Source organism: Synchiropus splendidus, chromosome 8, assembly GCF_027744825.2.
Source record: "Synchiropus splendidus isolate RoL2022-P1 chromosome 8, RoL_Sspl_1.0, whole genome shotgun sequence".
In the NCBI taxonomy this organism is placed as follows: domain Eukaryota; kingdom Metazoa; phylum Chordata; class Actinopteri; order Syngnathiformes; family Callionymidae; genus Synchiropus; species Synchiropus splendidus.
This window is the reverse complement of record NC_071341.1, coordinates 25,115,247-25,141,898: the sequence shown is the minus strand read 5'-3', so window position 1 is coordinate 25,141,898 and position 26,652 is coordinate 25,115,247. Positions and strand designations below refer to the sequence as shown.

The 26,652-nt window shown below is 46.4% G+C and overlaps 3 protein-coding genes across 5 annotated transcripts; 1 reads left to right on the top strand and 2 right to left on the bottom strand.

The window, feature by feature from the left end:
* Window positions 1–1,777: 1,777 nt before the first annotated feature.
* Window positions 1,778–11,617, bottom strand: fam118b (family with sequence similarity 118 member B). Of its 3 annotated transcripts, none has more exons than XR_008415718.1 (7): window positions 11,058–11,617; window positions 10,695–10,784; window positions 10,009–10,261; window positions 6,227–6,454; window positions 5,706–5,834; window positions 5,206–5,626; window positions 1,778–4,721 (listed from the first exon to the last, which is right to left on the bottom strand). XR_008415718.1 is itself a non-coding variant. In XM_053873668.1 (7 exons), exons 2-7 carry the CDS (start codon window positions 10,775–10,777, stop codon window positions 4,654–4,656), a joined length of 1,059 nt encoding a protein of 352 aa, XP_053729643.1. In that variant the 5' UTR covers window positions 10,778–10,811; window positions 11,058–11,613; the 3' UTR covers window positions 2,828–4,653. The 3 variants fall into 3 exon arrangements, 2 of the variants coding, with proteins under 2 accessions (XP_053729643.1, XP_053729642.1); XM_053873668.1 differs by having other exon boundaries at window positions 2,828–4,721; window positions 5,329–5,626; window positions 10,695–10,811; window positions 11,058–11,613; XM_053873667.1 differs by having other exon boundaries at window positions 2,833–4,721; window positions 5,329–5,626; window positions 11,058–11,609.
* A 503-nt stretch (window positions 11,618–12,120) lies between these two features.
* On the bottom strand, window positions 12,121–18,541 carry ilvbl (ilvB (bacterial acetolactate synthase)-like). The gene is made up of 14 exons (XM_053872899.1): window positions 18,160–18,541; window positions 17,592–17,793; window positions 17,235–17,362; window positions 16,880–17,130; window positions 16,654–16,753; window positions 15,340–15,437; window positions 15,117–15,253; window positions 14,853–14,987; window positions 14,672–14,786; window positions 13,958–14,127; window positions 13,815–13,885; window positions 13,679–13,750; window positions 13,248–13,353; window positions 12,121–13,178 (listed from the first exon to the last, which is right to left on the bottom strand). Exons 1-14 carry the CDS (start codon window positions 18,262–18,264, stop codon window positions 13,000–13,002), a joined length of 1,869 nt encoding a protein of 622 aa, XP_053728874.1. The 5' UTR covers window positions 18,265–18,541; the 3' UTR covers window positions 12,121–12,999.
* A 1,078-nt stretch (window positions 18,542–19,619) lies between these two features.
* On the top strand, window positions 19,620–25,595 carry LOC128763848 (P2X purinoceptor 5-like). The gene is made up of 12 exons (XM_053873086.1): window positions 19,620–19,842; window positions 20,017–20,167; window positions 20,247–20,318; window positions 22,299–22,374; window positions 22,457–22,553; window positions 22,841–22,921; window positions 23,269–23,410; window positions 23,523–23,659; window positions 23,722–23,815; window positions 23,996–24,061; window positions 24,762–24,844; window positions 24,970–25,595. The coding sequence occupies exons 1-12, from the start codon at window positions 19,706–19,708 to the stop codon at window positions 25,031–25,033; spliced, it is 1,200 nt and encodes a 399-aa protein (XP_053729061.1). The 5' UTR covers window positions 19,620–19,705; the 3' UTR covers window positions 25,034–25,595.
* The last annotated feature ends 1,057 nt before the right edge of the window (window positions 25,596–26,652 follow it).

Here is a 26,652-nt window from a genome sequence, read left to right as displayed (position 1 = left end):
AAAAGTGTAAATAAATAGTAGTTTATATAGTAGTTTATTTAAATAGTTGAGTTAGGGTTAGTGTTAGGGTTAGGGTTAGGGTTAGGGTGGGTTAGGGTTAGGTTAGGGTTAGGGTTAGGGTTAGGGTTAGGGTTAGGGTTAAGGTTAGGGTTAGGGTTAGGGTATGTCTAAAATAAAAGTATATACATTAAAATAAAACAAAACAATTTATAGTTTTTATATAAATTTTTTTTTTTTTGTGTAAAAAGTATATATATTTTTTAATGTATATATTATGTAAGAGGTTTTTTGTTATTATTTTAAGTAAAAGTGTAAATAAATAGTAGTTTATATAGTAGTTTATTTAAATAGTTGAGTTAGGGTTAGTGTTAGTGTTAGGGTTAGGGTTAGGGTGGGTTAGGGTTAGGTTAGGGTTAGGGTTAGGTTTAGGGTCAGGGTCAGGGGTTAGGGTTAGGGTTAGGGTTATGGTTACTGTTAGGGTTAGGGTTAGGTTTAGTGTTAGGGTTAGGGTTAGGGTTAGGGTTAGTGTAGGGTTAGGGTTAGATTGGGTTAGGGTTAGGGTTACTGTTAGGGTTAGGGTTAGGGTTAGGGTTAGTGTTAGGGTTAGGGTTAGTGTTAGGGTTAGGGTTAGGGTTCGGTTTTCAGTTTGAGTTAGGGTTAGGGTTAGGGTTAGGGTTAGGGTTACTGTTAGGGTTAGGGTTACTGTTAGGGTTAGGGTTAGGGTTACTGTTAGGGTTAGGGTTACTGTTAGGGTTAGGGTTAGGGTTACTGTTAGGGTTAGGGTTACTGTTAGGGTTATGGTTAGGGTTATGGTTAAGGTTAGGGTTAGGGGTTGTATTTTTCTGAAAAAATACAATGTTTTATTTTATATTTTTTGTTTAAAAAAAAAATTTTTTTTTTTTTTTACAAGAAGTTAATTGTTATTATTTAAAGTAAAAGTTATATGTGTAAAAAAAATAAACATTTAAAATATAGTTAAAACATATATATATTATAAAGACATGTATATATTTATTTTATAAGTTTATATGTTATATATATATTTATTTTTATTTTTTTAATACATGGGTTGGGGGATAGAGTTTGGGTTAAAGAGTTAGGGTTAGGGTTAAGGTTAGGGTTAGGGTTAGGGTATGTCTAAAATAAAAGTATATACATTAAAATAAAACAAAACAATTTATAGTTTTTATATAAATTTCTTTTTTTTTTGTGTAAAAAGTATATATATTTTCTAATGTATATATTATGTAAGAGGTTTTTTGTTATTATTTTAAGTAAAAGTTATATGTGTAAATAAATAGTAGTTTATATAATAGTTTATTTAAATAGTTGAGTTAGGGTTAGTGTTAGGGTTAGGGTTAGGGTTAGGGTTAGGGTTAGGGTTAGGGTTATTGTCAGGGTTAGGGTTCGGGTTCGGTTTTCAGTTTGAGTTAGTGTTAGGGTTAGGGTTAGGGTTAGGGTTAGGGTTAGTGTTAGGGTTCGGGTTCGGGTTCGGTTTTCAGTTTGAGTTAGGGTTAGTGTTAGGGTTAGGGTTACTGTTAGGGTTAGGGTTAGGGTTACTGTTAGGGTTAGGGTTAGGGTTAGGGTTAGTGTTAGGGTTAGGGTTCGGGTTCGGTTTTCAGTTTGAGTTAGGGTTAGGGTTAGGGTTAGGGTTACTGTTAGGGTTAGGGTTAGGGTTAGGGTTACTGTTAGGGTTAGGGTTACTGTTAGGGTTAGGGTTAGGGTTACTGTTAGGGTTAGGGTTACTGTTAGGGTTAGGGTTAGGGTTAGGGTTAGGGTTCGGTTTTCAGTTTGAGTTAGGGTTAGGGTTAGGGTTAGGGTGAGGGTTACTGTTAGGGTTAGGGTTAGGGTTAGGGTTACTGTTAGGGTTAGGGTTAGGGTTAGGGTTACTGTTAGGGTTAGGGTTACTGTTAGGGTTAGGGTTAGGTTTAGGGTTAGGGTTACGGTTAGGGTTAGGGTTAGGGTTCGGTTTTGAGTTAGGGTTAGGGTTAGGGTTAGGGTTAGGGTTAGGGTTAGGGTTACTGTTAGGGTTAGGTTTAGGGTTACTGTTAGGGTTATGGTTAAGGTTAGGGTTAGGGGTTGTATTTTTCTGAAAAAATACAATGTTTTATTTTATATTTTTTGTTTTAAAAATTTTTTTTTTTTTTTTTTACAAGATGTTAATTGTTATTATTTAAAGTAAAAGTTATATGTGTAAAAAAATAAACATTTGAAATATAGTTAAAACATATATATATTATAAAGACATGTATATATTTATTTTATATGTTTATATGTTATATATATATTTATATTTATTTTTTTAATACATGGGTTGGGGGATAGAGTTTGGGTTAAAGAGTTAGGGTTAGGGTTAAGGTTAGGGTTAGGGTTAGGGTATGTCTAAAATAAAAGTATATACATTAAAATAAAACAAAACAATTTATAGTTTTTATATAAAATTTTTTTTTTTTTTGTGTAAAAAGTATATATATTTTTTAATGTATATATTATGTAAGAGGTTTTTTGTTATTATTTTAAGTAAAAGTGTAAATAAATAGTAGTTTATATAGTAGTTTATTTAAATAGTTGAGTTAGGGTTAGGGTTAGGTTTAGTGTTAGGGTTAGGGTTAGGGTTAGGGTTAGGGTTACTGTTAGGGTTAGGTTTAGGGTTACTGTTAGGGTTAGGGTTAGGGTTATGGTTAAGGTTAGGGTTAGGGGTTGTATTTTTCTGAAAAAATACAATGTTTTATTTTATATTTTTTGTTTAAAAAATTTTTTTTTTTTTTTTACAAGAAGTTAATTGTTATTATTTAAAGTAAAAGTTATATGTGTAAAAAAATAAACATTTGAAATATAGTTAAAACATATATATATTATAAAGACATGTATATATTTATTTTATATGTTTACATGTTATATATATATTTATTTTTATTTTTTTAATACATGGGTTGGGGGATAGAGTTTGGGTTAAAGAGTTAGGGTTAGGGTTAAGGTTAGGGTTAGGGTTAGGGTTAGGGTCCCACAAGGATCCCTCCCCCCATGATTCTGTGGTGAAAGTGTGTGGTCCAGTTCAAGGCGCATCAGCTTTAGAAACAGCTGGAAGTTGGGTTAGGGGTAGGGTTAGGGTTAGGGATCTTCTCCAAACTGTGGTCTGGAGAAGATCCCGAGGAGCTGACCAAGATTCACGAGGACCTTTCTTATTTCAATGTTCAGGCTGAAACTCTTGAGTTGGATTCTTGCTTTCAACCTTGATTCACTTCGCCAATGGAGAAGTGAGACCCTTTCATTTGTGGTAAAGAAGTTCTACAGAAGAGTCGCTCTAATTTATAAGGATGTTTCTAAATAAAGCTGCTGTTATAATCGTACCTTTGTCATTACAACTCACCTTTGCTGGTGCTTCAGGAAACTGCAGATAAATGCCAGCCTATGTGGAACATTTGAAGCTTCATGAAACCGTGTCCTTGTTTTAGCTCAGCAGCTGCAGTGTGGAACAACAAAGCCTATTCCACCAGCACGCTGAGAAGGAAGTGCTCGCACTTTGTCCAAAGAATAGCAGGGATTCCCTAAGACCAGCAAACAAACAAATCAAATGTAATAAAGCTTCAGAAAAGGAAATGGCTTCACAAGCCTTAAGAATCTGGCACGGTGTCGCAGCATTACGACATTGGACATATGAAAATATTTTAAACTTTTCCAATATGTTCAAGCCCAAATGTATTTTATGGGGTAAAACAGTAGCTTCATATTTTAATCTGTGGGGGAAAATAATGAAATATTAAATTAAAAAAATGTTCATGATTGTTCAAATCGTAATCACATGTATTGTTAGTTATTAGTAGCGCTGGAGGAGGAGTCTTCATGAAACTCATGAGCTCAGTAGGTGGCGCTCATTTAGTGCCATCCATTGGGAAATGAGGACACGGTTCGATGAAGCCTCACGAGTCCATCACTAGTGTCTAGTGTCACAGGTCCAGGCCTGAGGCCACGCACGTCCCTCCTGGTCTGCGGGTGGCCGACACGCTCCGCACCACGTCACTGGGATGTTGCCTTGGAAACACGAGGTCAGCACTGGAATACCAAAGCTTTATTTTGAAAATAGTACTTGTATAAATACTATATCAGAAAACATGCAAATATTCAAAAATACAAAAAAAAAAAAAACAGGTACAAAGGAAACCTTTTTTTTCCTTCAGATTTTCAGCACAGGAGTGGCAGAGTTATTGCTACTGGCTGGAGAAGCCGGTCCTGAGTGAAACCGGCCGCACAGTCCAACTAGACCGTGCTTTAAACAGAAAAGGAAACGTATCACAGCAGAGTCACATTCCCCTCGACAGCCAGGTGAGTGTCATGGAGACTGTGAGGAATGTGAAGAGACCACGCGGCTGAAGTGGCCAGCACCAGCGGGACTCAGGAGCTGAGTGTTGGCCGAGACCATTTCCCTTGGGCTGTGAAGGAAGCGATGCAGGGTCACAGATGCTGGGCCCTCCTGCAGCTGCTCGGCGTGCAGCGTTGGGGTCCGATAAAAAAAAGTCAGAAGTGAACATTTCAGCACGTCATGGCACCAGGAGGAGGTGCGCGTTGACCCGCAAGCAACAGAGCGATAGTCGGCGCTTTAAAACCCTGGAAAGGCTTCTTAAAAAACCAAAGCCTCGGGAGGAAGGTGGGGACTTAACCTTGGAGCAGGCTCTTCTGCGTGTTGCAGCCGTTCTGATCTTCCTCTCCATTCTGAGGGGAGCCTGTCGACAGACAACACAGCTGTCACACACCGTGGACCACGACTTCTGACGGCTGCCAACACTGCGGCCGCAGCCTCTCGGCAGATCCCCAGGACTGGTGCACCAGTGCAGGGGTTTGACGTGGCTCATGTGACCAGCCGTGAGCTGGAACCACACTGAGCGCCTCAAGAGTGTCATCTCTCAAGCCACCGGACCTTGACTCAACTTCCAGTTCTCGCTCTTCACCCGACCTGCAACGCTGCAGTCTCCAGCTGACCATCAGCACAAACCTTCTCATTGCTCACGGCGTCACTGGCACCGAGCAGCACGTCCGCGTCTCCTTCCCTCATCAGGACACATGCTGCACTTTCTAAATGTTAGTTAAATACTCGGTGTAATGAGCCCAAGCGGACAGCAGATGGCAGTAGCGCCCCGGAGACGCGTGACCACGGGAACGATCGGAACGCGACAGTGAACGTGGGGGACCATTGACCAGGGCCATTACCTTGTACTTTATCACATCAAAACCTCCGTGTGCGGCCTGTCTGAAGCGGGGCGGGTCACCACACACACGGAGGCCGGAAGGTTGCACCGCCCTCTAAGCGGGTGAGTGGAGATGTGGCCTCACCCCAGCCGTTGGTGGAGACGTCCCGGTTGCAGATCTCGTTGGCCAGTCTCTCGAAGTACTCGGGCAGGTCCGCGTACTCGTCGCCATAAGAGATGACCTTGATGCCCTTGTCCAGCATGTTGTCGCGCAGCTTCTTGAACTCGCCCACGTCCTCGCGCCGCACCAGCATGAAGTGCTCCAGGTCCGACTTGTGCTTCACCGCCTCCAGAAAGAGGGCCTGGAAGGTGGTGTCGTCCACCGTGCGCCCGCAGCCCAGGAACACGAAGGACTTGGTCTCGTAAAGCTTCTGGATCTCGCGCTGGCGGGCGGGCACAGAGGTGGAGCACACTGTTCACCTGAGCCTGACTGGAGGCGGACGCAGCCGCGCGGGCGCTCACCATCACTTCAGTGTTGCGCAGTACATTCTGGTAGCCAGCAGGGTGCAGCACGATGCCGCAGGGGTTGGTGTAGACGCCGTGGATGTGCAGGACGCTCAGCCGGCGCTTCTCCTGAGCCCACTCCAGCACCTAAACACACACACACAAGCGCGCATGCATTTTCCAGGCCAGTGCACACAAACCTGTTGGGACTGGGCTGAAGAAGAACCCGCAGTGAACAGCAGTGGCAGGACAGACAGCACATAAATACCAGGAGCAGGGGGCCAGCGCCGGGATACTGCGGCTCCGCCCCGACCAAAGGCAGTGACGTGTGCCAGAGCGTTCAGGAAGAATGTGTCAAAACCACAAATATTGACCCTGAAGACACACTTGCCTTTTTCGCTCTGCTCTTTAAGCAAAGGCAAATATTTCCAATCAATAAAATGTGACGGCGGCTGAGTAACAGCCGGGTGACCTTTGACACCAATCCACCTGCCCCACACGGACGGCTCCTGCTGCCACAGTGCACGGCTCACGCGTACCTTCTTCTCGTCTGTCAAGTCCAGCGACTCCAGCTTGGTGCCCTGGTGGGCCGCGTAGATCTCCAGCAAGTTGTCGAAGTTGGTGGTGAGGACCAGGGCGCCGCTCTCCATCAGCTGCAGCACCGAGCGCAGCAGATGCTTCCCGGCGTTCTCCATCTTGCTCTCCAAATCGTCAAACACCTCATACAGGCAGTCTTTGAAGAAGGTGGAGCGCACGTTGCCCGTCCTCTGCCAAACACACCAGACATGAGATGTGCCGAACATGAGTCAGACACACATCCAGGTACTGAGACACGGCGCGGATTTACAGCCCTGCGTGTGTATTTAAGATCCCCATTTGTGCTTTATTGTACCTGCAGTTCCTCTTGTGCCAACACTGTACAACAACACCAACAGACCCTCTGCATTATACTGTTGCTCCTCTGCTGGAATTTGATGGAATCAACTTGCAACAAGAGCATCACTCCCACATGGATTCATCACACAGCAGTCCAACCTTCAAGCTCCTTGAGAGGAACGGCATCGCGCTTCAAACTGGCTCCAAGAAAAACACGTGAGACTCGGCGAGGACGTTTAAAAGGCATTGATGGCCTTAAATGTCTGCAGTGGATCAACAGAGCAGCCTTCATTTTTCATGAACAATTACTTGATAATTATTGGCATAAAACAAGACACTAGATGAATTCTTTCTTTCTGAAGACCGAAAAAAAAGTGTACGATTGTACTATTAAAAATACGATTAAAAGTTGAGTTTAAGTTAACATTTTCCAAGCTCCGTGGGGGGTGCTCTCTGTTTACAAATGATGGCAGGCTTCATTGAAAAGGTCGTGATCTGAAGGGTTTAGAGCAGAGAGCACCATCCACTGGACTCTGAAACAGGGAGGACACCGTTTCATGAAGCTTCATAAGCCCGTCGCCAAGTGTCAAACGTGAACTGACTGTACTGTGTTGAATTGTTCACTTGACTGTCGACGGCGTTCAGGCTCACCTAAACGCTCACCTAAAGCTTGTGTCCAGTATCCAGGAGAGAATAGTACAATAGTATCCGGGGGATATTGAGGCAGTTATGGAGAGAGAGGCTGCATCACAGGCAACTTCATTCCTGCACATGCTGATTATGAAGATGAGGCTTAGCTTTGAGAGGGTTCGGCCTGAAGCGCTACCTGGACGGGTCGGCACCTCTGTGTGACATAACAGGCGTTTGTTTACAAAACACCTGAGGCAGCCAGTTTGAGATGATCTGAGAATAACGTCCCTCTGGTAGCGTACGAATAAAGCTTTAGTGATCAAAGAAAAGAGGTGACGCAGTCTAGCTACCATGAATCTTTGTGTGAAGCGATTGCACCTGAAACGTCCAACTTATCCACCTGCAACAGGAAGCTCTGCAATGTAATTGGATTGGAGTTGACCATGTGACCAGAGCAAGTGGCTTAAAATAAAAGGCTCAATTGAAGGTGCAGGCCGTTGCGCTCTTTAAAACACCAGTCCAAAAGGCAGGCACGAGACCACTCACTGACTTGAACTTTCCTGGCAGCCTTCACAAGTACTGCACGTGAGGAAGGGGAAACATCACGGGAAAAGTGGACGGCAGAACTGAGGAAAGCTCCATTCACAACTGGGATAAAAACAAAAAAAGAACAGCAGCGGCACCTCAATTATCTCAACAGTGACTCAGGAGTAATGATGTTGAGGGCAGGCTGAGAGATGGAATCAGCCAAGATGGTCAGCATCTTCGCTGGAGGCTCAGTGTCCTGCGTGAACATCTCGTCCTGACTGACGCAGTGTAGCAACAGTGCAGCTCTACCTGATGTGCATCCGCTTCTGCTTTACTGCACATTCACAATGGGCCAAGCCGTCTCTTGACACGGTGTCGTCTGCTCCAACTCACACAGCTGTTTTGAATTTGCATCAACACCATTTTCCCACCCAAACACCTGCTCAAGGGCATAGGTGTTCTCTGTGAATCGTGCCACAGCTTGTAGCTCCAGGTGCTGCTGAAGGTAAACTAACCGGCTGTAAACAGGTTGAAATAGAGAAGTGAGCGGCCGGAAAGGAGAAGTGCCAGAGCCTGGTGACCGTGAGGATCCCAGGTCAGTCCCTCGGCTGACTCATGAGGATTATGGCCGGCATCCTTTCCACAGGAAGCAGATAATGATCCACGTCTGGAGGCCACTGCCTCACCCGACCCAGGTTATGTAATGCAAGTGTAGCGAGGGGAATAAAGGGCTAGGACATCATCCACTTCCTGCTCTGACTGTGTTGAACTTATAACTAAAGACACACCTCGTGGAGACGCCCTCTTTAAGACGACCAGAGCCACAGCAGCGCCCCCACTTGTTTGATCGGGCCATCAGCAAGTCCGCCCGGCACACCAGAGCCTTGATGCTGAATCATGCCTCGCAGCTATCTGAGCCACACGTCACAAAGTAGGGTGATAAGACCCTCCGCAACAGCCAGCTTTTACACTGCCTTTCCACTGCGTTACAATATCAGGAAAAGCAATAGATTAATCATAAATGAAGCGTCACGGTGACAACGCCTCCCATAGTGACCACAACTTCCCCCTGCATCGACTTCCTCCTGTGCAAGTCAGTTGCTGCGACCTTAGCCGTCTGGACAGCAGAAGACTATGTTTTGCTAGCAGAAACTGAAAACTACCGAAATCTACTGTGAAAACCACAACTTGTTACATAATGGGACGGACATTTTGCCAAACATTGCGTCATCCAGGCGAAGCGTAATGTCATGTTACGAGCCTCCAAATATTCGAGGCAGCTGCACCAGTCGGGTAAACATTTCCCTTGAGAGGAACGGCATCTTGCTTCAAATTGGTTCCAAGAAAAACACGTGTGACTCAGCGAGGACATTTAAAAGGCATCGATGGATGGGTTTATTCGAATTCTTCCTGTGGCACTGCTAAGTGGCAAGTCAGCGTGGCAGCAGTGCGACTCCTGTCACCTGAAGATAAGATAGTGGACGTGCTCAAACCAACAAGACAGCAAACCTTCCCAGGTTTTTAGGCATGATTGAGCCAACCTGACGTAATACGGGGCATGAAAGTGTGTCAAGTCACTGTAGGAAAACCCTTTCAAAGTTCTGAAAGCAGATTAGCCTCATAGCCTGTTTGCAGGTTGTGATTAATCAGCTGATCCACACTGGCATGGAAAGTGGGCCAGACACAAAAACAAAGGTGTTTTTACTGGGTTGGACAGTCAAGAGTCAAACAGCCCGAATCTGCATGGAGAATCAGTTTGACTACGGTGGGGGGACTGGGGAGACTGGCTGAGTGACAGCAGGTCTCGTGAGAACGCATGTCCCGGGGTCGCACACGTGTTTACACTGCAGCGATATGCTTGCCTGTTGGACAGTAAAGGCCTCTGCAAGTCAGCGTCATCACCTGCCACATCTGAAGCAAAACTAAACCTGACGAAGGGTGTAGTTAGCGTGCGATTACTCTGATGAAATACTGCGGGTGACACAGCGCGTGTTTAGTTTGAATCACAGGTGCAAAAAGTTCCAATGATTCCACGTTTTTTCTCGGCTGGAGCAAAGCGGAGCTGAAGAGAACACGGTGTCTTTTCAGCACTGGTTCCCAGAACTTCCTGATCACACTGCACACTGGCTGACAAAACAGTTCTGGAGTAAAAGGACGATTTCTGCGCGAGGACCAATGGCCATTGTTATTCAGACCAGACTGCATAGCGGCTTATCCGGCTAACTAGCAATCAAATGTAAGGAGGGCAAGCTAAAGATTAGCGAGGATATGATCCATTCAGTCTTACCGGAGAAAGCTTCTGAATGAGGTCATGGGCCACATGTACCAAATTCTTATCCTCCTGCATGTGCTTCTGGAAGCGACGACTCTCCTCCTCTTCTAAAAGGTCAAAGTCATTGGCAGCATCCAGCAAGGCCTGAATGAGACCTTTCCAGGAGCGTAGAGCCGGGACCTGAGGGGCCACAGCCGAGCTGACCCCGGTGCCGATCACCAGCACCAGCTCAGGGGCGCGCTTGGTCTTGAGGCTGGGCAGGAGCTTCCTTTGGGGGAGAAAAAAAAATAAACTCTACAAAGTAGATACACATCATTTTCCATGACATAAAATGTTTTTTGTTTGTTTGGGTCCTTATAGCAGCTTTTGATGGGGCTTTTTTTCTCCACATCAAAAGTTTTATACTCCAGTGTCTCTAGCTCAAACACTTCCTAACTGAACTCAGGATTTTGTTCTTTGTCAATTCATTTGTTTTCTCTTGTATTCTTACAATGAACGGCTCTGAGACTTCCGGATCCAGAAAACTAGCAAAGGTTTTTTTTTTTATCTTTAAGTTCTTTTGTCAGAGCTAATGCAGGCAAAATGATGAATATTGAACACACACATTGGTTAACAGACCTACAAACGACCAGTACGAGGGGACATGCGTCCAAACAGGTGTGACTCAAAGAGGTGCACCGAAGTATGGAGAGCATCCTCACCTGGGTTTCTTGGCGTTGGAATCCGCATCCAGAGAATCGGATGCCGGCCGCTTCTCGGTCTTCATCGCCACCGCAGAGGCCATTCACACACTGCAACACCAACAACACGCACGGTGGCTGAGGAACAAACAGCCGCAGGACAATGGCACCTTTATGAACTCATGACACGCGGTTCAAGCCACAATAGAAAAGTTTCAGGAAGAACCCAGGAAGCAGAGAATGGTTTGTCACTCAGACAGGAAACGCGCTGAACCCTCCACCAGCCTTTGTAAGGCACAGCTTCGTATAGCTTCCAAAACAAGTCGACAGAACTTTATCAGTGAACCGTGGTTCGGTGGCGACCGACAGATTCGCCGGACTCACCGGGCGAGGAACGTCGCGCAGAGCCGTCACAAGTCAACACGGCAGCCTCGGGAAGTGGAGTGGTGGAGTGGTTTAGAAAGTTGTTGTTGTTGTTGTTGTTGTCGCAGCCGCTGTAACGTCCGAGCTCGGTGGAGGACTCGTCGTCAGCTCAAGCGCCGGGAACTGGTCGGAGGGAGCAGCGGGCTCTCGCCGCTAGCATGCAGCTAGCTAACACTCTTCTACTCCGTGTGTGTGTGTCAGAGAGCCGGTCAAGTGCGCCAGATTCCAGACTCTCACTCGCCTTTTAACGCGCTTCTACCTGTCATACTGGGACACACGTCAAGCCCACCACCCGCCTGCGTGTTGGCGCCCTCTTCAACACGCTGCACGCTCCGCGAACGCTCAACTGCCGCGACGACTCCAGCGCACCTTCATATTATGGTTCGGCGGAGCAGTGAAAGAAGCCAGTGTTGCCTTCGCGTACCGAGCGACTACTCTGAAGCGATTTACAAGGCGCCGTACTTAATCCAATACCGAGCCACTCGAAACATTTACACCGTTGATTGAAACTTCACTACAGTCGCAGTTGAAATAACGAACAACAGCGACTCATGCTTGCGCTACATTAGGCTCCTTAATCAACGTGGAAAAGTTAGGAACTTAGATTTACGGAAGAAACTTGAACGCATCAGATAGACTTCTTCGCCTTGACTCCTTTGGACGTTACGTCAAAAGGGTAAATAACAATGGTAAAGTATCTATACAGCAAACCAATGTCATTACGTCACACCAAAAATAACGCAGTAGATATATGTAGAATCACTCAAAACTGCCATAAGGTACCGGTCAAACGGTTCCTGTTAGAACAATATGGTGGTCTTTACTGCCACCGTGTGTTGAAGATGTAATTCATGTCAGGAGAGGAACTTTTTTTCCTCCTTGTTCATGACTCATTTGAACAGTGCGTGCGACCCGAGATATTCGTTTTCGACACGTATCACAAAACACATTTTCCTTCAATAAACGTGTTGTGCCCATTTATTTTACCATTTTATCATGAATGGAAGCATCACCACACCATAGTTTCCATAAATATATTTAATCATTTCACTGAGATTTGGTTTGTAAAGCAAATGTTCTCACATTTAGTTTGAACACAAACCTGCCAAAGCCAACATTTTCAATCAACACATTCCTGCGTGTCAGTAATGTACAGTCCAGAATTGGAAAGCATTTCATTGCCACTGTGCAAAGTCATTATCAAGATTTCACAGACCATAAAAAAAGCTCCTTGTTAATTCAACAACAAGAGGAAAGGCATTCAGGCTCTGTTCACTAGCAAAACCACGCGTTCACCCACAATCATCTGCAGGAACCTCAGGTCCATTTGTTTTCCTCATGAATTCAGATTTAAGAACATGAAAAACCCTTTTCTAATCCACAAAAGCAATGATCACTCATAACCCAGTTCGAGGTGTCGCCAGCAGTGTGTTGCTACAGTGATGTTCCTCTGGTATGTTGACGGCTGCTCCCCAAACATGGGACTCCAATCAGTAAGACAGGAATAGGTTTTGTAGTCATTATGTAATTAACAAGCCTTCAATAGTATTTGTTAGTGGTTATTTACTTCATAACTTCTGTGGTTATTACTTGGAATGTAGACGTCCCAATACAAGCCATTCAATTTAATGGATAAGTGACGTAATATCACACAAATCCTAGTCAGTCTTTAAATAAAACACAGGGAAACTACCTCTCTCCTGTCTTTTCTTGAGATATTAGAGATGTAATTAGCCGCCGCATCGTTGTTATTAAGGTGACTGGCAGCTGGAGCTGGAACGGCTTCTCCACCTGTGATGGTTTGGTGTGATCTCGCTGGCTTGATTTCCAAATCATCAGGTGCCACGGTGCTGCAGCAAGGTCAATCCCTGCATTGCTTTGCGTCTCACTGGAGACAGCACCTCTAGACGGAAATGGAGCCTTCTCTGAAGTTGGTCTTCCCGATCAGAACATTGAGAAGGACTGCCTTGCCCTCGCGGCTCTCTTTCTGGGCCTGCTGGATGATGTCCGACAGTCTCTCCTCATCTTCACGCCCGACACGGTAGCCCTTCCCACCGTAACCGTCGGCCACAGTGTGATAATCTGCAAGATTCACAGCCATGAGAATCAACCACGAGCAATGAGGCGGAGCGTCGGCAGGAGGAGACGTACCGGTGAAAGCAAGGCCACACGCCACGTTGCTGCCCAGGATGGGAACCTGCTCTCTGGAAATCTGACTCCAACAGGCGTCATTCCCCACCACCGCTATCACTGGTGTCTGGGAGAGGAAAACACCAGGTAGAAGGACAGACAAGTGGAATCAAAGCAGAAAATTAGACAGCAAATACTCGCTGATTCATGCTGCTAATCTGATGAGCAAGCAAAACCTACAAAGCACACGCAGGTAAACACAAATCCCAGTCACTGCACACTGCATCATTTTCATTCACTATTTAATCTCCCATTTGTTCGAAGTGCTTTTTCAAATGTAACCAAATTCATCTACGGGTTGCTGGACCACTTGCACCTTTTATTCTTCAGACCCGGGTCCAAACATGAAGAGATTTTGTTGAAACGTCACACAACTAAAACGGTTGTTTCACCTTGTGTCTCGTGAAGGTATCAAACTCGGCAACGCTGTATCCCAACGATCCGTCCCCATAGACGATCCAAACCTGAGAAGTAGAACAAGAAACATTTACACCACGAAACTGTGTTTCTGCACTTTGATCGTGTTACCTCGGATTCAGGTCGACACAGTTTGGCCCCGAGAGCGAAGCCTCCTCCGACTCCCAGGGTCCCAAATGCCCCTGGAACAGCAAAATAACATGGCCACGCCGCTACGAACAAGGGCAACATGAAAACAACAGGAGGCTAAGTACCTGGATCCAGCCAGCGCAACGGTCCTCTGGGTCTCATGATGTAGGCAGCACTTCCCACAAAATCACCGCCATCAGCAACGATGATACTGTCATCTGACATGAGCTCGTCCACCAGGTGGAGAACCTTCAGGGGGTTCAGGTGATGCTCCGTCTTCTCATCAGCCTTTGATCTGGAGCAAATCAAGTCAGACGCTCTTCTAAATGAGGCCAACAACCTCAAGCCAGCGGACAGTTCGCGGTGATATCACTGCACTGTTGTACATGCCAGTGTAAGATGGCATGAAAATAATCACCAGCAACCTGGAGCGCAACTGTGAGTCCACAGCTCAGTTCAGACACAAAAAAATCTGACATGAAAGGACAAATTCATGTTGATAATTGCTTCGTAATATATGTATATTATATTTAATAATCATAAAATCTTGCCAATGGCCACATTACTTTGACTCTGAGTCCAAGCTCACATAATAATCTGAAATCCTTCAGTGTTTTCACCACAGACTTAATAGAATCTGGTGATAAAAATGCTGTCATTTTGCCCCTGAAGAGGTTTCGCAGTGGGCAGTTCTTGGAATAATTGGGGGCGGAGCATTCCAGGACTAACGATAAAGATAACCTTGGAGATGATCAAACTTGAGGTTAATGAGAGATGGACTTCTCCAAAGCTTCTGGCAACAAGTGGTTTGGCATCGACTCATTCTCAGACCCACTTGCCTGTTTGTTTTCTCTTTGGTCACGTCTCCTGCTTTAAGGGCCTGCAGCCACTCTGCAGGACAACCATGGCCCTTCAGGCCTTCAGCGAGCCGGACTAAAAACGACCCGGCGTCTCCTGAGATAGAGAAAAACACTGACTTTCATGACTGAAAAGAAAAAGACAAGCACGTGTCACACAAACCTTGGATGGCAACAGTGGGTTTCCAGAACATGTCGGAATTCTTCATCAGCTGCGACTGGTCTCTGTTGACGGCGATGATCTTGCTGCGCCGGCTCAGAACTCGACCGTAGCTCATTCGGAAGTCACACACGGTGCCTGCCACGACAAGTTTCATTTGATCACCAAAGTCAAATTTCAATCACTTTAAAGTGGCTTTACGAGTCTGAAATTTCCACTTAGAGGCCACAAAAACATTTTGGAACACTAAGGAAAAGTGGAGCTGACCAGCCAGGACCACCAGGTCCGCCTCCTTCAAAGCATCACGTCGGTTCTGCCTGATGTGGATGGGGCTGTCTTTACCCAGCAGGCCACGTGACATCCCTCCTAGGAAGCAGGGGAGGCCCAGACTCTCCAGAGCTTTTCTGTGGAGATGTGGAGGCCCACATAGTTGCTAGACAGAACAATACAAGCGGCTATTTCAGCCCAGGCGGTCAGGGTTCCTTCTCACCGCACATCGTCTGCTGGCGTGGGAGGTAGAGTTGCTTGGCTTCCCAGTACAAAGACAGGCTTTTTGGCTCGACTCACCAGCTCTATACATGTCTGCACCTGAAACAACCAATCACATCCGTGACCAGGATGCACTCCAAACGATTCCACCACCGTCTTCTGAATTGTGGGACTTGTGACCATTACAATGTGTTTAAAGTTGATTCTGAGGAGCGACCTGGTTAATAAACATTATCAATCCACCTCTTTGAGACCGGTCATAATACACTTTTGCTATCGAAACAACTTGATTAATATTCAAGTAAAAACTATTTCTTCCACTGAATGTCCGACAGATAGGTATTTGAATGGTGAAGACTTAAAATGGAGCCTCGGAGAAACAATACGCATGATGATATTCAACCAGGTGAAAACTGTGGCATTAGCTACTGTGCACCATAGGTTCAGAATTCATTCATTCAAGTATTGAGAAGTGACTTTGGATCGGTTTTGATCTACAAGGTTGGACTTCAGGCTGATGGGTCGCTTTTAGTCAAGCGACACTAAACCAAGAAATAAAATAATGAAACAATGCTGCCCACTACTGGAAACTTTTTGCAGCAGCCCCATGTTATTTATCCAGTCAAAACAACGCGGGAGCAGACTGTATCACACAAGCGCCAGAAATGACAAATTCGACCCGCATTTCAAATGTATAACGTCTTTTATTTCAAATAAATAAATACATAATAATAATAATAACCAGTGGCCCACTGGGCTCCAACATCAATTCTAAATCCCCAGAAATAAGCACAATACTGAACCTTTCAGAATCCACATGCAGAAACTATTAATTTGAAGCTCGAGGAAAACAGAACAGGAGTTCACTTTCTACAGCTAATATAGGCAGAAAAAAACTGTCCACACACCCTTAAAATGTGGCTCAATCTCAAATATTCTCATGAAAATATCATTCTGTGGTTTAAAAGGGCTGGCTGCTTTGAACGAGCACAAGCAAATACAAGTGATATTTTTGCTTAGTGTTTACAAGAAACCAAACTTTAGTCTCGACAGTTTCAACATGTCATTTCTTAACATAATTGGAAACAGAGAATGTCTTCTGTAATTGTACCAAACAATAAATAAACCATCAATATCTGTCGGTCACACACCACAAAACTAATGCTGTCATGCTGATGTTAAAACAACCAATATCAACTGCAGTGCAAAAGACATGCAGCTGTGAGGTCTCATCCTAAGGAAGCAGGAATTTGTCTTGGGTCTTTACCAAAAACTGTGGCAACTAATTGTAAAAGAGGAAGCGAATAAAGCATACCTGAGAGTCTGAGGCCAGTGGGATGTCAACAGGAAGTGGGGAAACGTCTCGTATCTCCCACGCTCCGGCGAAAAGGTTACTAAGGTGGTTGGTGAGGTACCTGGAAAGAACAAACCAAAACTTTCACACGAGAAAAATGTTTCTACCAAACACTACCACTAAAAACACAACACATACTACATTAGGTTTTTTATGAAAGTAAGAATTTCAATCTAAAGAACCTTACCATGACACTATCTGCCCCATCAGGCCTTTGGGTGGGTTTTTGACGGCAAACTCTTTAGACACCAGGTGGAAGGGGTAAAGGGTGTCGATGGGGAACTCTATAAACACAGGACCGGGAGTTCCAGACTGGGCGACGGCCAGAGCTCTCCGTATAGTAGGCACGATTTCCCTGACGGTCCTGATGGAGGCACAGAACTTGCACAGTGGTTTGAACAGAGACATCTGGTCGATGTCTTGTAGCGCTCCTCTGCCCTGAAAACAAACAAGGCCAGACAGAAATGAGAACTAGGATGAAATGATGACGTCAGTTTTCATCGACACCAGCACCATTTTGGGGTGTGTGAATTTGACAGCACCTGCAGAAGTGTGCCAGCAGCGCCACCAATGAGCAACAGCGGGGATTCGGCCATCTGAGCGTTCTTCACCGCCGTCACTGTATTGGTGAGGCCTGGACCTGCAGTCACAGCTGCCACGCCCACGGTACCTGATGACGGAGATAGACGCTGTGAGGATGTCTGCGGCCAGGTCAAAGGGCACCACCTGTTCGGATACATTATTCATCATGGCGTTCTGTTTCACTCACAGCTCCACAACTTACTCACGTCATGAACTATTCTTCTCCAACCCTTGCCATGTTCGTAATAGGCTGAACAGATTTTTTTTAACTCAGTGCAGCGGGTATTGTTGGGGCCTATAATGAGACCGGGTTTTACCTGAGAGGCGGGCCACTGCGTCTGCAGCGAAGACAGCAGTAGCTTCATGTCTAGTGTCCACAATCCGAATGCCCATCTTCTCACAAGCCACCAGAATGGGTGAGATGTGTCCACCGACCAGGGTGAAGACATACTTGATTCCGTGGGCACGGAGGACCTCGGCCACACTTTCACCTCCATGACGTGGACTCTTTGTCTCTGTCTACAAGAAGATCAACGGAAACATCTAAAATTGTTTGGAACGTTTGCAGCACCTGACCTGATAAGATAGCTGACACCATTGTATCATACTAGTCCCTCTATAATACGCTGTAAGTTCACGTCTGCTGACACCTTCTAAAACCTCCCATTATCTTATCTTGACTTGTTTCACAACTACAGTTCAAGGAGATGAGCCCAGGAGAAGGCCACATCACCTGCAGCAGAAACACTACAAAGCCGGTCAAAGATTACCGTCCTGATCTTTCACCTCTACATCTTGGATGGACACAGAGGAACACCTTCTGAATAACATATGAGGCACCAGTCAAACACACCAGAAATACAACACAACAGTGGAGGGACCTACCTTGTGAAACAACCGGTAAAACAGCCCAAGTTTGTAGGCAGCAAGCGCTAGTCCACAGGTCGTCACGAAGGCTGACCCTCCCAAAATGACAAGGGAAAGTTCCATTTTAGGAAAATAAAAATGACTTCACCAAAGCAACAGTCGCAAACTTCAGCAGTGAAGTGGCTAAGCTAAGATGCTAATGTCAAACGGCTGCACGCGCATGTCAAAAGTAAGTCGATGCATTTAGAGGACCCAACAGGTTCGAAATGACTAATCGTTACTATTCCACTGACTGTTCTAAAGGTCACCCAGCGGCCTGACGGGACTCGGACCCAGCAGGGCTGCTGCTCGGCGCCTACAACAGAAGCCCAAGTAGTTGTGCCGAGGTTGCACTTCCGGGTTTTCCTGTCAAAATTAACCCTTACAAGTGGCGACCCCAACACGGTGGAGTCTCCTGTGCCGTTACAGCACATGGAGCATATCTGAGGCAGCACAGCTTTGCTGGAGTTTTGGAGCCCATACGAAAGATAATGCGTTTACGTTTACCTCTCATCTTAACGTGCCGGCTTTTATTTTGGCGCGCCATTTTTCATTAATTCCGGTTGGGCTAAACGACTTCATGGTAATCGAAAAACATTTGGAATGAAATTCTTATAATGTTGTTTGAATTTGAATTGCTGGGATAAATTGCTTGTTTGTTGTTTGTTTCAGTTTGTTCGTTTAAAAAATAAAAATATCACATGCAAACACAATTAAATAAGCGTTTTTTTTTTCGTGATTCACGCAGCACAAACAGCCGGAGGCTGCTTCGTTGCATAAACCACACCATTCCTTAAATTGTCGTTCTTCGGGATTTTCCGGTTCGGATTCCGCTTGTTTTCTCTATGTGGTTGTTCGGTATACATCGGCGCTATTCGGCCTTTATCGTCGGGACTCCGATCCAAGGCGCTGCAAACAGTGAACAGTAAATAATGGAGCTGTCACTGTCGTGACGTCAGAGAGGCCACGCCTCTCGAACCGTTCCTCGCCCAGACGCGTGAAACGGAGACTGTCCTCGCACCACGTGCACAGTAGCACACGCGCACACACAGGTCTGGACAGTTCTGGAGCTGTTTTCCGGAACCGTCTTTCTCCGAATGATCCACTGCCTGGGTGGAAGTGAGTCGTGAAACCCAACATCCAGCACGTGACTGACACCTCAGGTGCCGAGTGTCTGGAGGAGATAACTGTTGAGGAACTTTAGCAAACTCAACCATTCCGGATCTTACGCTTGTTGCATTCTTTCGTCTCATTTAACCAGTCACTCTCCAGCGCCTCTATTACCTGGACGTCACTACACCAACAGCGTGTTGAACTACTATAACACATGGTCGCGGACTTGCTGGTCACGTGACTCCGCCGCTCCGCTCCGGAGTTTCAGATGTAAGATGTCAAATGCTGCGGCGCGGAGTCTCCTCCCGCGGCTGTTGGCTGTTTGCTCAGCGCAAACTGAAACCTTCCCCGGAGACAAAACGAGAACGATCCCCGCCACAGGGGTTCGAGCTGCAGCGCACTCGCACTCAGGATGGGCAACTGCGGCGTCAAGGCGCGTCTCCTGTCGGTGCTCGACTACAAGACGGAGAAGTACATCGTGGCCAAAAACCACTGGGTCGGACTGTTGTACCGGCTCTTCCAGTTGTTCATCATCGGATACCTCATTGGGTAAGGAGCCGAGAAATTCATCCACCAAGCTGTTGTTTGTTTGAGACTTGTCATTTCAATGATATATAAATAAGCGAATGTAAACGTCAAATTAAAGTCATATATTCTTCCATGAAGTTGAGGCGACACTGCGGATGTAGACGTATATGAATGATGTTGGGTCTCTTCCCGCAGGTGGGTCTTCATCAGCAAGAAAGGATACCAGGAGACGGACGAGGCCATCCAGAGCTCCGTCATCACCAAGCTGAAGGGCGTCTCGGTCACCAACACCTCCCAGTCTGGTTTGCTGGTCTGGGGGCCCGAGGACTACGTCATCCCCGCCCAGGTGAGGCAATCAAACGTATACAGTTCAATGGGAGTCTTGAGTCCTTTGCTTTAATACGTGGTGTTCCTACTGCTCACAGGGAGAAGCCAATCTGTTTGTGGTCACCAATTCCCTGGAGACTCACAACCAGAAGCTGGGATACTGTGCCGAGGTAGGAGAGCCGACTGGTTACCAGAATCTGTCAGAGTATGGCAGTGAATCCAGCCACGCACAATGATACAGAGCCAGAGGTGACTGGGGCACAAGGAAACTAGCTTTCAGCCCCTCACCATGTTGGCAGCAGGCACGACTGTCCTGCACCAATACATGTCTGCTGCTGATGGATGGAACAGGCGAGGGCCTTTCATGGCTCTGCACTCTCTGCTGTTGTGGGAAGATTTGGTTTGTGCACGAGTGTGTCCAAGCATATCTGTTCTAGTGAGGACCAATTTTGGGGAAACACCTCCTTGTGGGGAGGTGTTTCACAAGGTTAACAACACTGATGGGTTTCCAGTGTGGTCCAGAGTCCTGGTTCAGGTGAGCCATGTGTTTTGGATGGTTAGTTTTAGGGTGACAGGCTGGGGAAAGGGTGATGGCCAGGAGAGGTCCCCACAAACCGAGCGAAACAAACACGTGTACGTGTGTGTGCAGAATGGTTTCCAACATACTCTGCAACATTCCTGCCATGTTGCTGTCGTCTGTGTCAGTAATGTTTGCAGAGCTGCATTTGGTGGTGAAGTATTTGGTTTAACGTAACAAGCGAGGCTCAAGCAGCGGACAGGAGGCTGCATAAACGCTAGTGTGGCGAGCCACAGGGCTCAGTGCTGTATAGTAATGACATCTGTGAGGTGGCACGGCTCCACTGGACTAACAGAGAGGCTCTAACCTCAGTACCTGAGGGTAGCCACAGGGAACGGGTCAAACTCCTGGGCGTCTGTGTCATATAAGCACAACCAGACAGGAACAGTCTCTACAACTCCTGAAGAAGAGGGAGCTTCTACTAACCACACGCTGGAACCACACTGAACAATGGCAGTGCAACTGTCTGCTTTCATCCAGGCGCATGACTCTATCTTCTGGTGATTGGTTGCTCTCCGTGTTATGGCTGCTGAGAAACCTTTAGCGACTTGTACTCTCTCCGTAAATATTGTGGAGAGTACGTACCATAATACGGTGGACTGGAGGGATGATCTTTGCCTTTCTGCTTTAAATGTGTGGCCTGATGGTGTGTAAATGTTGACGTGAAGGTTGAGCTGTCGCGGAGCCAGTTGGTCAGAAAAGGCTCCTGTAAACAGCCAGCAGCTCCACATGAGATGGAAACTAGGTTTCACCCTGCAGTCTTTCAAAACATGCATTAGTTATGTGTGTGTGTGTGTGTGTGTGTGTGTGTGTGTGTGTGTGTGTGTGTGTGTGTGTGTGTGTGTGTGTGTGTGTGTGTGTGTGCTGGTCGTTGTTTAGTTTCCATGCAACTGCATTCATGGCTCTCACGTTGTGATTCATTCACTGCATGTGACTAAATGTTTTTTTTAATAATCACATAGCAAACCCCGAACCCGGAAACCTTCATCTGAACTCCTGTTGAACTAGCGACAATGATCAGAGGAGCAGATGTTTAATGCGGTGTAATTCCTAGTTTGTACAGATGATGGCGGCAGAGCTTCAATGTCTCGCTGTCTCTCGGGCTTAACTAGTGTGAGTCACATATGCAGTGATCAATGAATGAATACTGTGAGAGTTTTGAATGAACGCCAATGAGCCTGAGAGACAGAATGTAGGTCTGGTTCCTTCATGTTCATGTGTGGTGTTAGACTCCCTGAGGAGACGTGTTCCTTTAACTCGGCATTTCAAGTCATCTGAAAAAAACAAACAGAAATGAAGCTGTTTACCACGCGACATCACGGTCTAGAACTGACAACAGTGCCAAAGTGTGAAAGGCCTGTTCACTTGTCCAGTCAGCCAAACTGGCCTACCTTTTAAAAGGTAAACTGAATCAACAGTGCAGGTGGGTTTCCTTATGACTGTATTGACTCAGCATCTGTCAGCAGGTCTTTACCTTCGAGCTGATGACACATAACTGTCCTGATGGGATTAAAAGCATGTCCGAGTGTTTGATGGTGACGGCCAGCACTGGGCGCGTTCCCTCTGTTTGCAGAGTCCCAAGGTGCCAGAGGGGCGGTGTGCAGACGACCGGGACTGTGAGCCGGGGAGGATCCTCATGACTGGACACGGTGGGTTGGAGCCTGCTCCGTCACATGCTGGTTCCCACACATGTCCTGGGCTTTTTGATCCAACGTCTGTGTGTCTGTGAAGGAGTGACCAGCGGCCGCTGCGTGAGGCGCGAGGGGAAGGCGCCGGGCACCTGTGAAATATTCGCCTGGTGCCCAGTGGAACAGGTGTTTAAACCAAAGTGAGCACCTTGTTTTTGTCCAGACCAGGGAGTTATTGATGACGAGAAACAGATGAGGAATCCCATATGCAAGACGTTTATGAGCGTGATAGGATCTTAAGTGCTTTCATTCCACTCCTCTCATGAGAATCAATATATCAAGGAAGTTTCAGTGTGTGTTAGTTAAAACAGATCCTAGAGTGGCAACGATAAGGGCTTGTCAAGCTTCTGAAGAGACAAGATCTGGAGTCTGGCTGGTGGCCAGACCGGTTCTCAAAGGGACTTTTCTTTTGTCTTTCCTCAAACAGACGGCCCCTTCTGATCAACGCGGAGAACTTCACCATCTACATTAAGAACTTCATACAGTTCCCCAAATTCCAGTTTTCAAAGTAAGTATGGCCCCACCTGTTGGAGGGTTCGACACCTCTTTCTCATCAAGATCTGAACTGAATTTAACAGGCGTCGCAAGCTTTTCATAGTGCCGACCTTTCAACTGCGGATCCAAACGGTGATTGCAGCCATGTCCAAAGCCGGCCCGGGGGCCACCTGTGGTCCTGGAGGGAATAACAGAGGCCCATAGCCTCGCTGGCACTAGTTAACAGATGATTTTTCTCTGTTTTATTCTGAAATAGTTTGGCTGCAGTTCTATTGTCTAAACTCACACAAGGCTAAACTTCCGTCTTGCACAACCCTTGTCTGTGTTTATTTGTTTATTCCCGCTGTTGATCCTCCTGAGGTCCAACGTCCTCGACACGTCTGATGAATCCTATCTGAAGAAATGCCGATATGACGAGGCGCTGCACCCGTACTGCCCCATCTTCCGGCTGGGCGAGATCACCAAGCGGGCGGGACACAACTTCCAGGACATGGCCACGTTTGTTCGTATCCTGTTCAGCACTTTGTGAGAGGCTGTGGCCTCACTCTCAGTTCTGCCCACCAAGCAAATACCTCTGAATGAGGGAGCACGCTTCTCTTCTCTCCGGCCACCAGGGCGGCTCCATTGGCATCATGATTCAGTGGGACTGTGACCTTGACAAAGGTTACTCTAACTGCCACCCAAAGTACCACTTCACTCGCCTGGACGTCAGCCCCTCCAACCACACGGTGGCCGTGGGCTTCAACTTCAGGTGCAGGACGGCATGGGATGGACTCTTCCCAGCGCCGTAGTGACTTTCTTCTTCTGTCACAGACACACCCGCTACTTCAGAGACGCAGCTGGGGAAAGTTACCGCTCTCTGTTCAAAGTCTATGGAGTGCGATTTAACATCATGGTGCATGGAAAGGTTTGTTTACCATTCATGTGTATTTACTCAACTGTGTGTGCCACACTCATAAGAGAAACAGTATCTTTATGAGGCCAAAAAGTCAGACGTCATCGCAACTTTCTTCTCAAATGTCTGTTGCGGGGACACAGTTTGACAACAGAATTTGAAAAAATGAATGACATCTTGATGCTTTTACAGGCGGGGAAATTTAGCATCGTACCAACAGTGATCAATGTCGGGTCAGGCTTGGCTTTGATGGGCGCCGTAAGTATTGCTCTTATTTTTCAAAACGCAACGATGCAATGATCATATGTGACTCTCTTTGTAAGTGACGTCCCTCTCAGTGCCAGACTGGTTGCTGGCTGTCAGGATTTGCTCGATAAACTGCAGATCTTGAAGCGCCTGTCATGGTCGCTGGTGTTGAGGGGGCCACACTGTAATGGGACGGGGAATCCTCATGTCTGGGATGTGAATCATGTGCCATATTTAGCGCCAAATGTGCGGGGATGGCTCCCAACTTGAACTGTGACGAGGAGTGGAAGCAGCCAGAGAAAGATGGAAGCAAGGGTTTAGTTTGAGGGCGGCGGACTTGAGTTCTGTGAGCAGTGGACGTGCTCCTGTTGTTTGGTTGCTATGTTGCTTTCGGGAATCTTCCGATAGAAAAAACTCATAAAACCACGACCCTCGGATGGAACTCCTTGATGTGCGTGGCCCAGTGACCAGCTGCCTCTCAGCGTACAGAGGCACACGCTGTCAGCCCTGCCCTGTTTTTCTGGTTCTCGTCAAACGATGATTATAGCGTTCAAGTCAAGAGTGATGTGCGCCATCATTCCTTTCTCTTGAAGCTCTTGAAAAACTGGCCTCACAAGCCCAGCGCACTGCTGCTGCAGGCCTTTTTGGTGCCTCCTCACACAATGGGTAGATGAAACAAAGGATCAAAGTCAGTGTACACCTTGTCTTCCAGGGTGCTTTCTTCTGCGACATGGTTCTTCTGTACCTCATCAAGAATGGAACATCGTATCGGCAGAGAAAGTTTGAATCATCCAGGTATGGTGACGTACACCTGGCCAAACTGCTAAACCCAACCAACAACAAACAACGGAGAAATACAGAATGTTGGACACAGTCATAAGTGTGAATGCGTTCCAATTGAAGTATTTCTCATTCTGCAGACACTCGAAGCATCAAGCGCATGAAGAAGTGGACGGTAAAGAGACGGAGGAGCAGATGTTTTGAACGGAAGGGAGCAGCCTCCTGCTCACACTCTCAGGCAGCAACGGCTGGTTTTCAAGTCACAGCCCAGATTTTTGTACGTCACAGGAGCCAAACCTCCTCGTTGTTATTGTGTGCTTTTTATTTTGCTTTTGTACAGTAGCAGTTTCCAATGACAAGTGATGTGTTTCCTCCATGAACCTTCTTGACTACCTCTCTGATCACAGCCCTGGATTCATCAGACTGTGATGGTTAGTTATTCAGGTCCCTTTCTGAACCTGCAAGCTTGAAATGTCAGTGGATTCTTGAAATATCTGAGTCATATACAGGAACCTATAATCCAACCGTATGTGTGTGTGTGAAGTGATCGGAGCTGCTGTCTCATCTGTGACCTCTCTTATGTACTTGTTACGCCTCGACCCACATTTCCTCTGTCAAACCAACCTCAGTAAATACATACACAACTCCGCCTGCTCTTTAGCCAAATGATATCTTTGTCTGAAGAGTATTGTTCGTGTACCAGAAGCTGATTGGGTGACATCTCGACAGACATCACCAACAACAGTGATGCTGGCTTTTAGAAGAAGAAATACCAGAGTCACACACTGTCATTCATTATTGTTAGGATTAGAAATGTTGGTGGGAAGTTTCAGATTCAGAACTTGTCTTTGGAATGTGGGCTCACGGCGCTCAGTCTGGGCTGTAACGGGTCAAACATAGAAGGCTACTCAGAACACGGAGGTGGAGGGGGGGGGCTGAAGCCTGGTGCAAGGCTGCAGGATGACTGCAGCACTGAAACCTGCAGCTCAATCTCCCCAGACCCCGGAGCAGCTCGCGCTACACGCAGGACACAGAACACCTTGAAGCATCTGGGATTCTTCTCTGCAGAATATAGCTCTCACACATCAAGGCTGACGCACCAGGATTAGAAGAAGAAGTCCGCTGTCAACTTGGCTCCATTTAAAGTCAACCCTAAAAACCTACACAAAACACAAGCTGTGAGCATGTTAAGGACTACTAAGACGACCTTTCACCATGACCTTGTTTTCAGGATCAGGTTCTGTATGAACAGGAAACACCGGCGATGACCAAAGTGGTTCAAGCTAAACAATAGCCATGAAACCGGAGCTACAAGTATAAGTTTGGAGAGTTGCCGAGGCTCTTGGGCAGGTGACAGAAGTAGTTTAGAAAAGGTTAAATAAATCAATAACAATTTCAAATGAACAAAAATAATGAACATACAATTGCATTTCAAAGATGCGTGATTTTTAAAAAATATGTTGTCCCTCAATCTAAGAGTAAGGTACCAAGAGTACTTTTGACACCTGTCAAATTCCCCAAATGACGAGCAACTACCTGCAAATATACAACCAAGAATCTGATTCAGCATCTATTGAAGCATGTTGTCATGTGATGAACACGCACCAGCCGCAGCCTGGGCCAGTCATGTGACACCAGGAGTGTGCTGCCGATGACTGCAGGTGCATCGAACGTGATCAGTGTATTAAGCAGAACTGCATCATGGCTTAAAAACTTGTTGTGATCCGTATGTGTATGTCGGGGTAAAAGGTTCAACAAGGCTTGTGTTTCATTGTGCAAGCAGTGAACAGGCCAAATGTCAAGGCGGAGAGGAAGCTCTGGCT

Coding starts and splice junctions, on each gene's coding strand:
- ilvbl (XM_053872899.1), bottom strand. CDS start 18,264: ATGGAACTTTCCCTTGTCATTTTGGGAGGGTCAGCCTTCGTGACGACC. Junction 13,751..13,814: donor TGTGTCGACCTGAATCCGAG/GTAACACGATCA, acceptor TCTACTTCTCAG/GTTTGGATCGTCTATGGGGA. Junction 13,354..13,678: donor ATACCTTCACGAGACACAAG/GTGAAACAACCG, acceptor TTCCTCTCCCAG/ACACCAGTGATAGCGGTGGT.
- fam118b (XM_053873668.1), bottom strand. CDS start 10,777: ATGGCCTCTGCGGTGGCGATGAAGACCGAGAAGCGGCCGGCATCCGAT. Junction 10,262..10,694: donor TCCAACGCCAAGAAACCCAG/GTGAGGATGCTC, acceptor TCTCCCCCAAAG/GAAGCTCCTGCCCAGCCTCA. Junction 5,627..5,705: donor TGCGCAACACTGAAGTGATG/GTGAGCGCCCGC, acceptor CCCGCCCGCCAG/CGCGAGATCCAGAAGCTTTA.
- LOC128763848 (XM_053873086.1), top strand. CDS start 19,706: ATGGGCAACTGCGGCGTCAAGGCGCGTCTCCTGTCGGTGCTCGACTAC. Junction 20,319..22,298: donor AGCTGGGATACTGTGCCGAG/GTAGGAGAGCCG, acceptor CTCTGTTTGCAG/AGTCCCAAGGTGCCAGAGGG. Junction 23,660..23,721: donor GCCGTGGGCTTCAACTTCAG/GTGCAGGACGGC, acceptor CTTCTGTCACAG/ACACACCCGCTACTTCAGAG.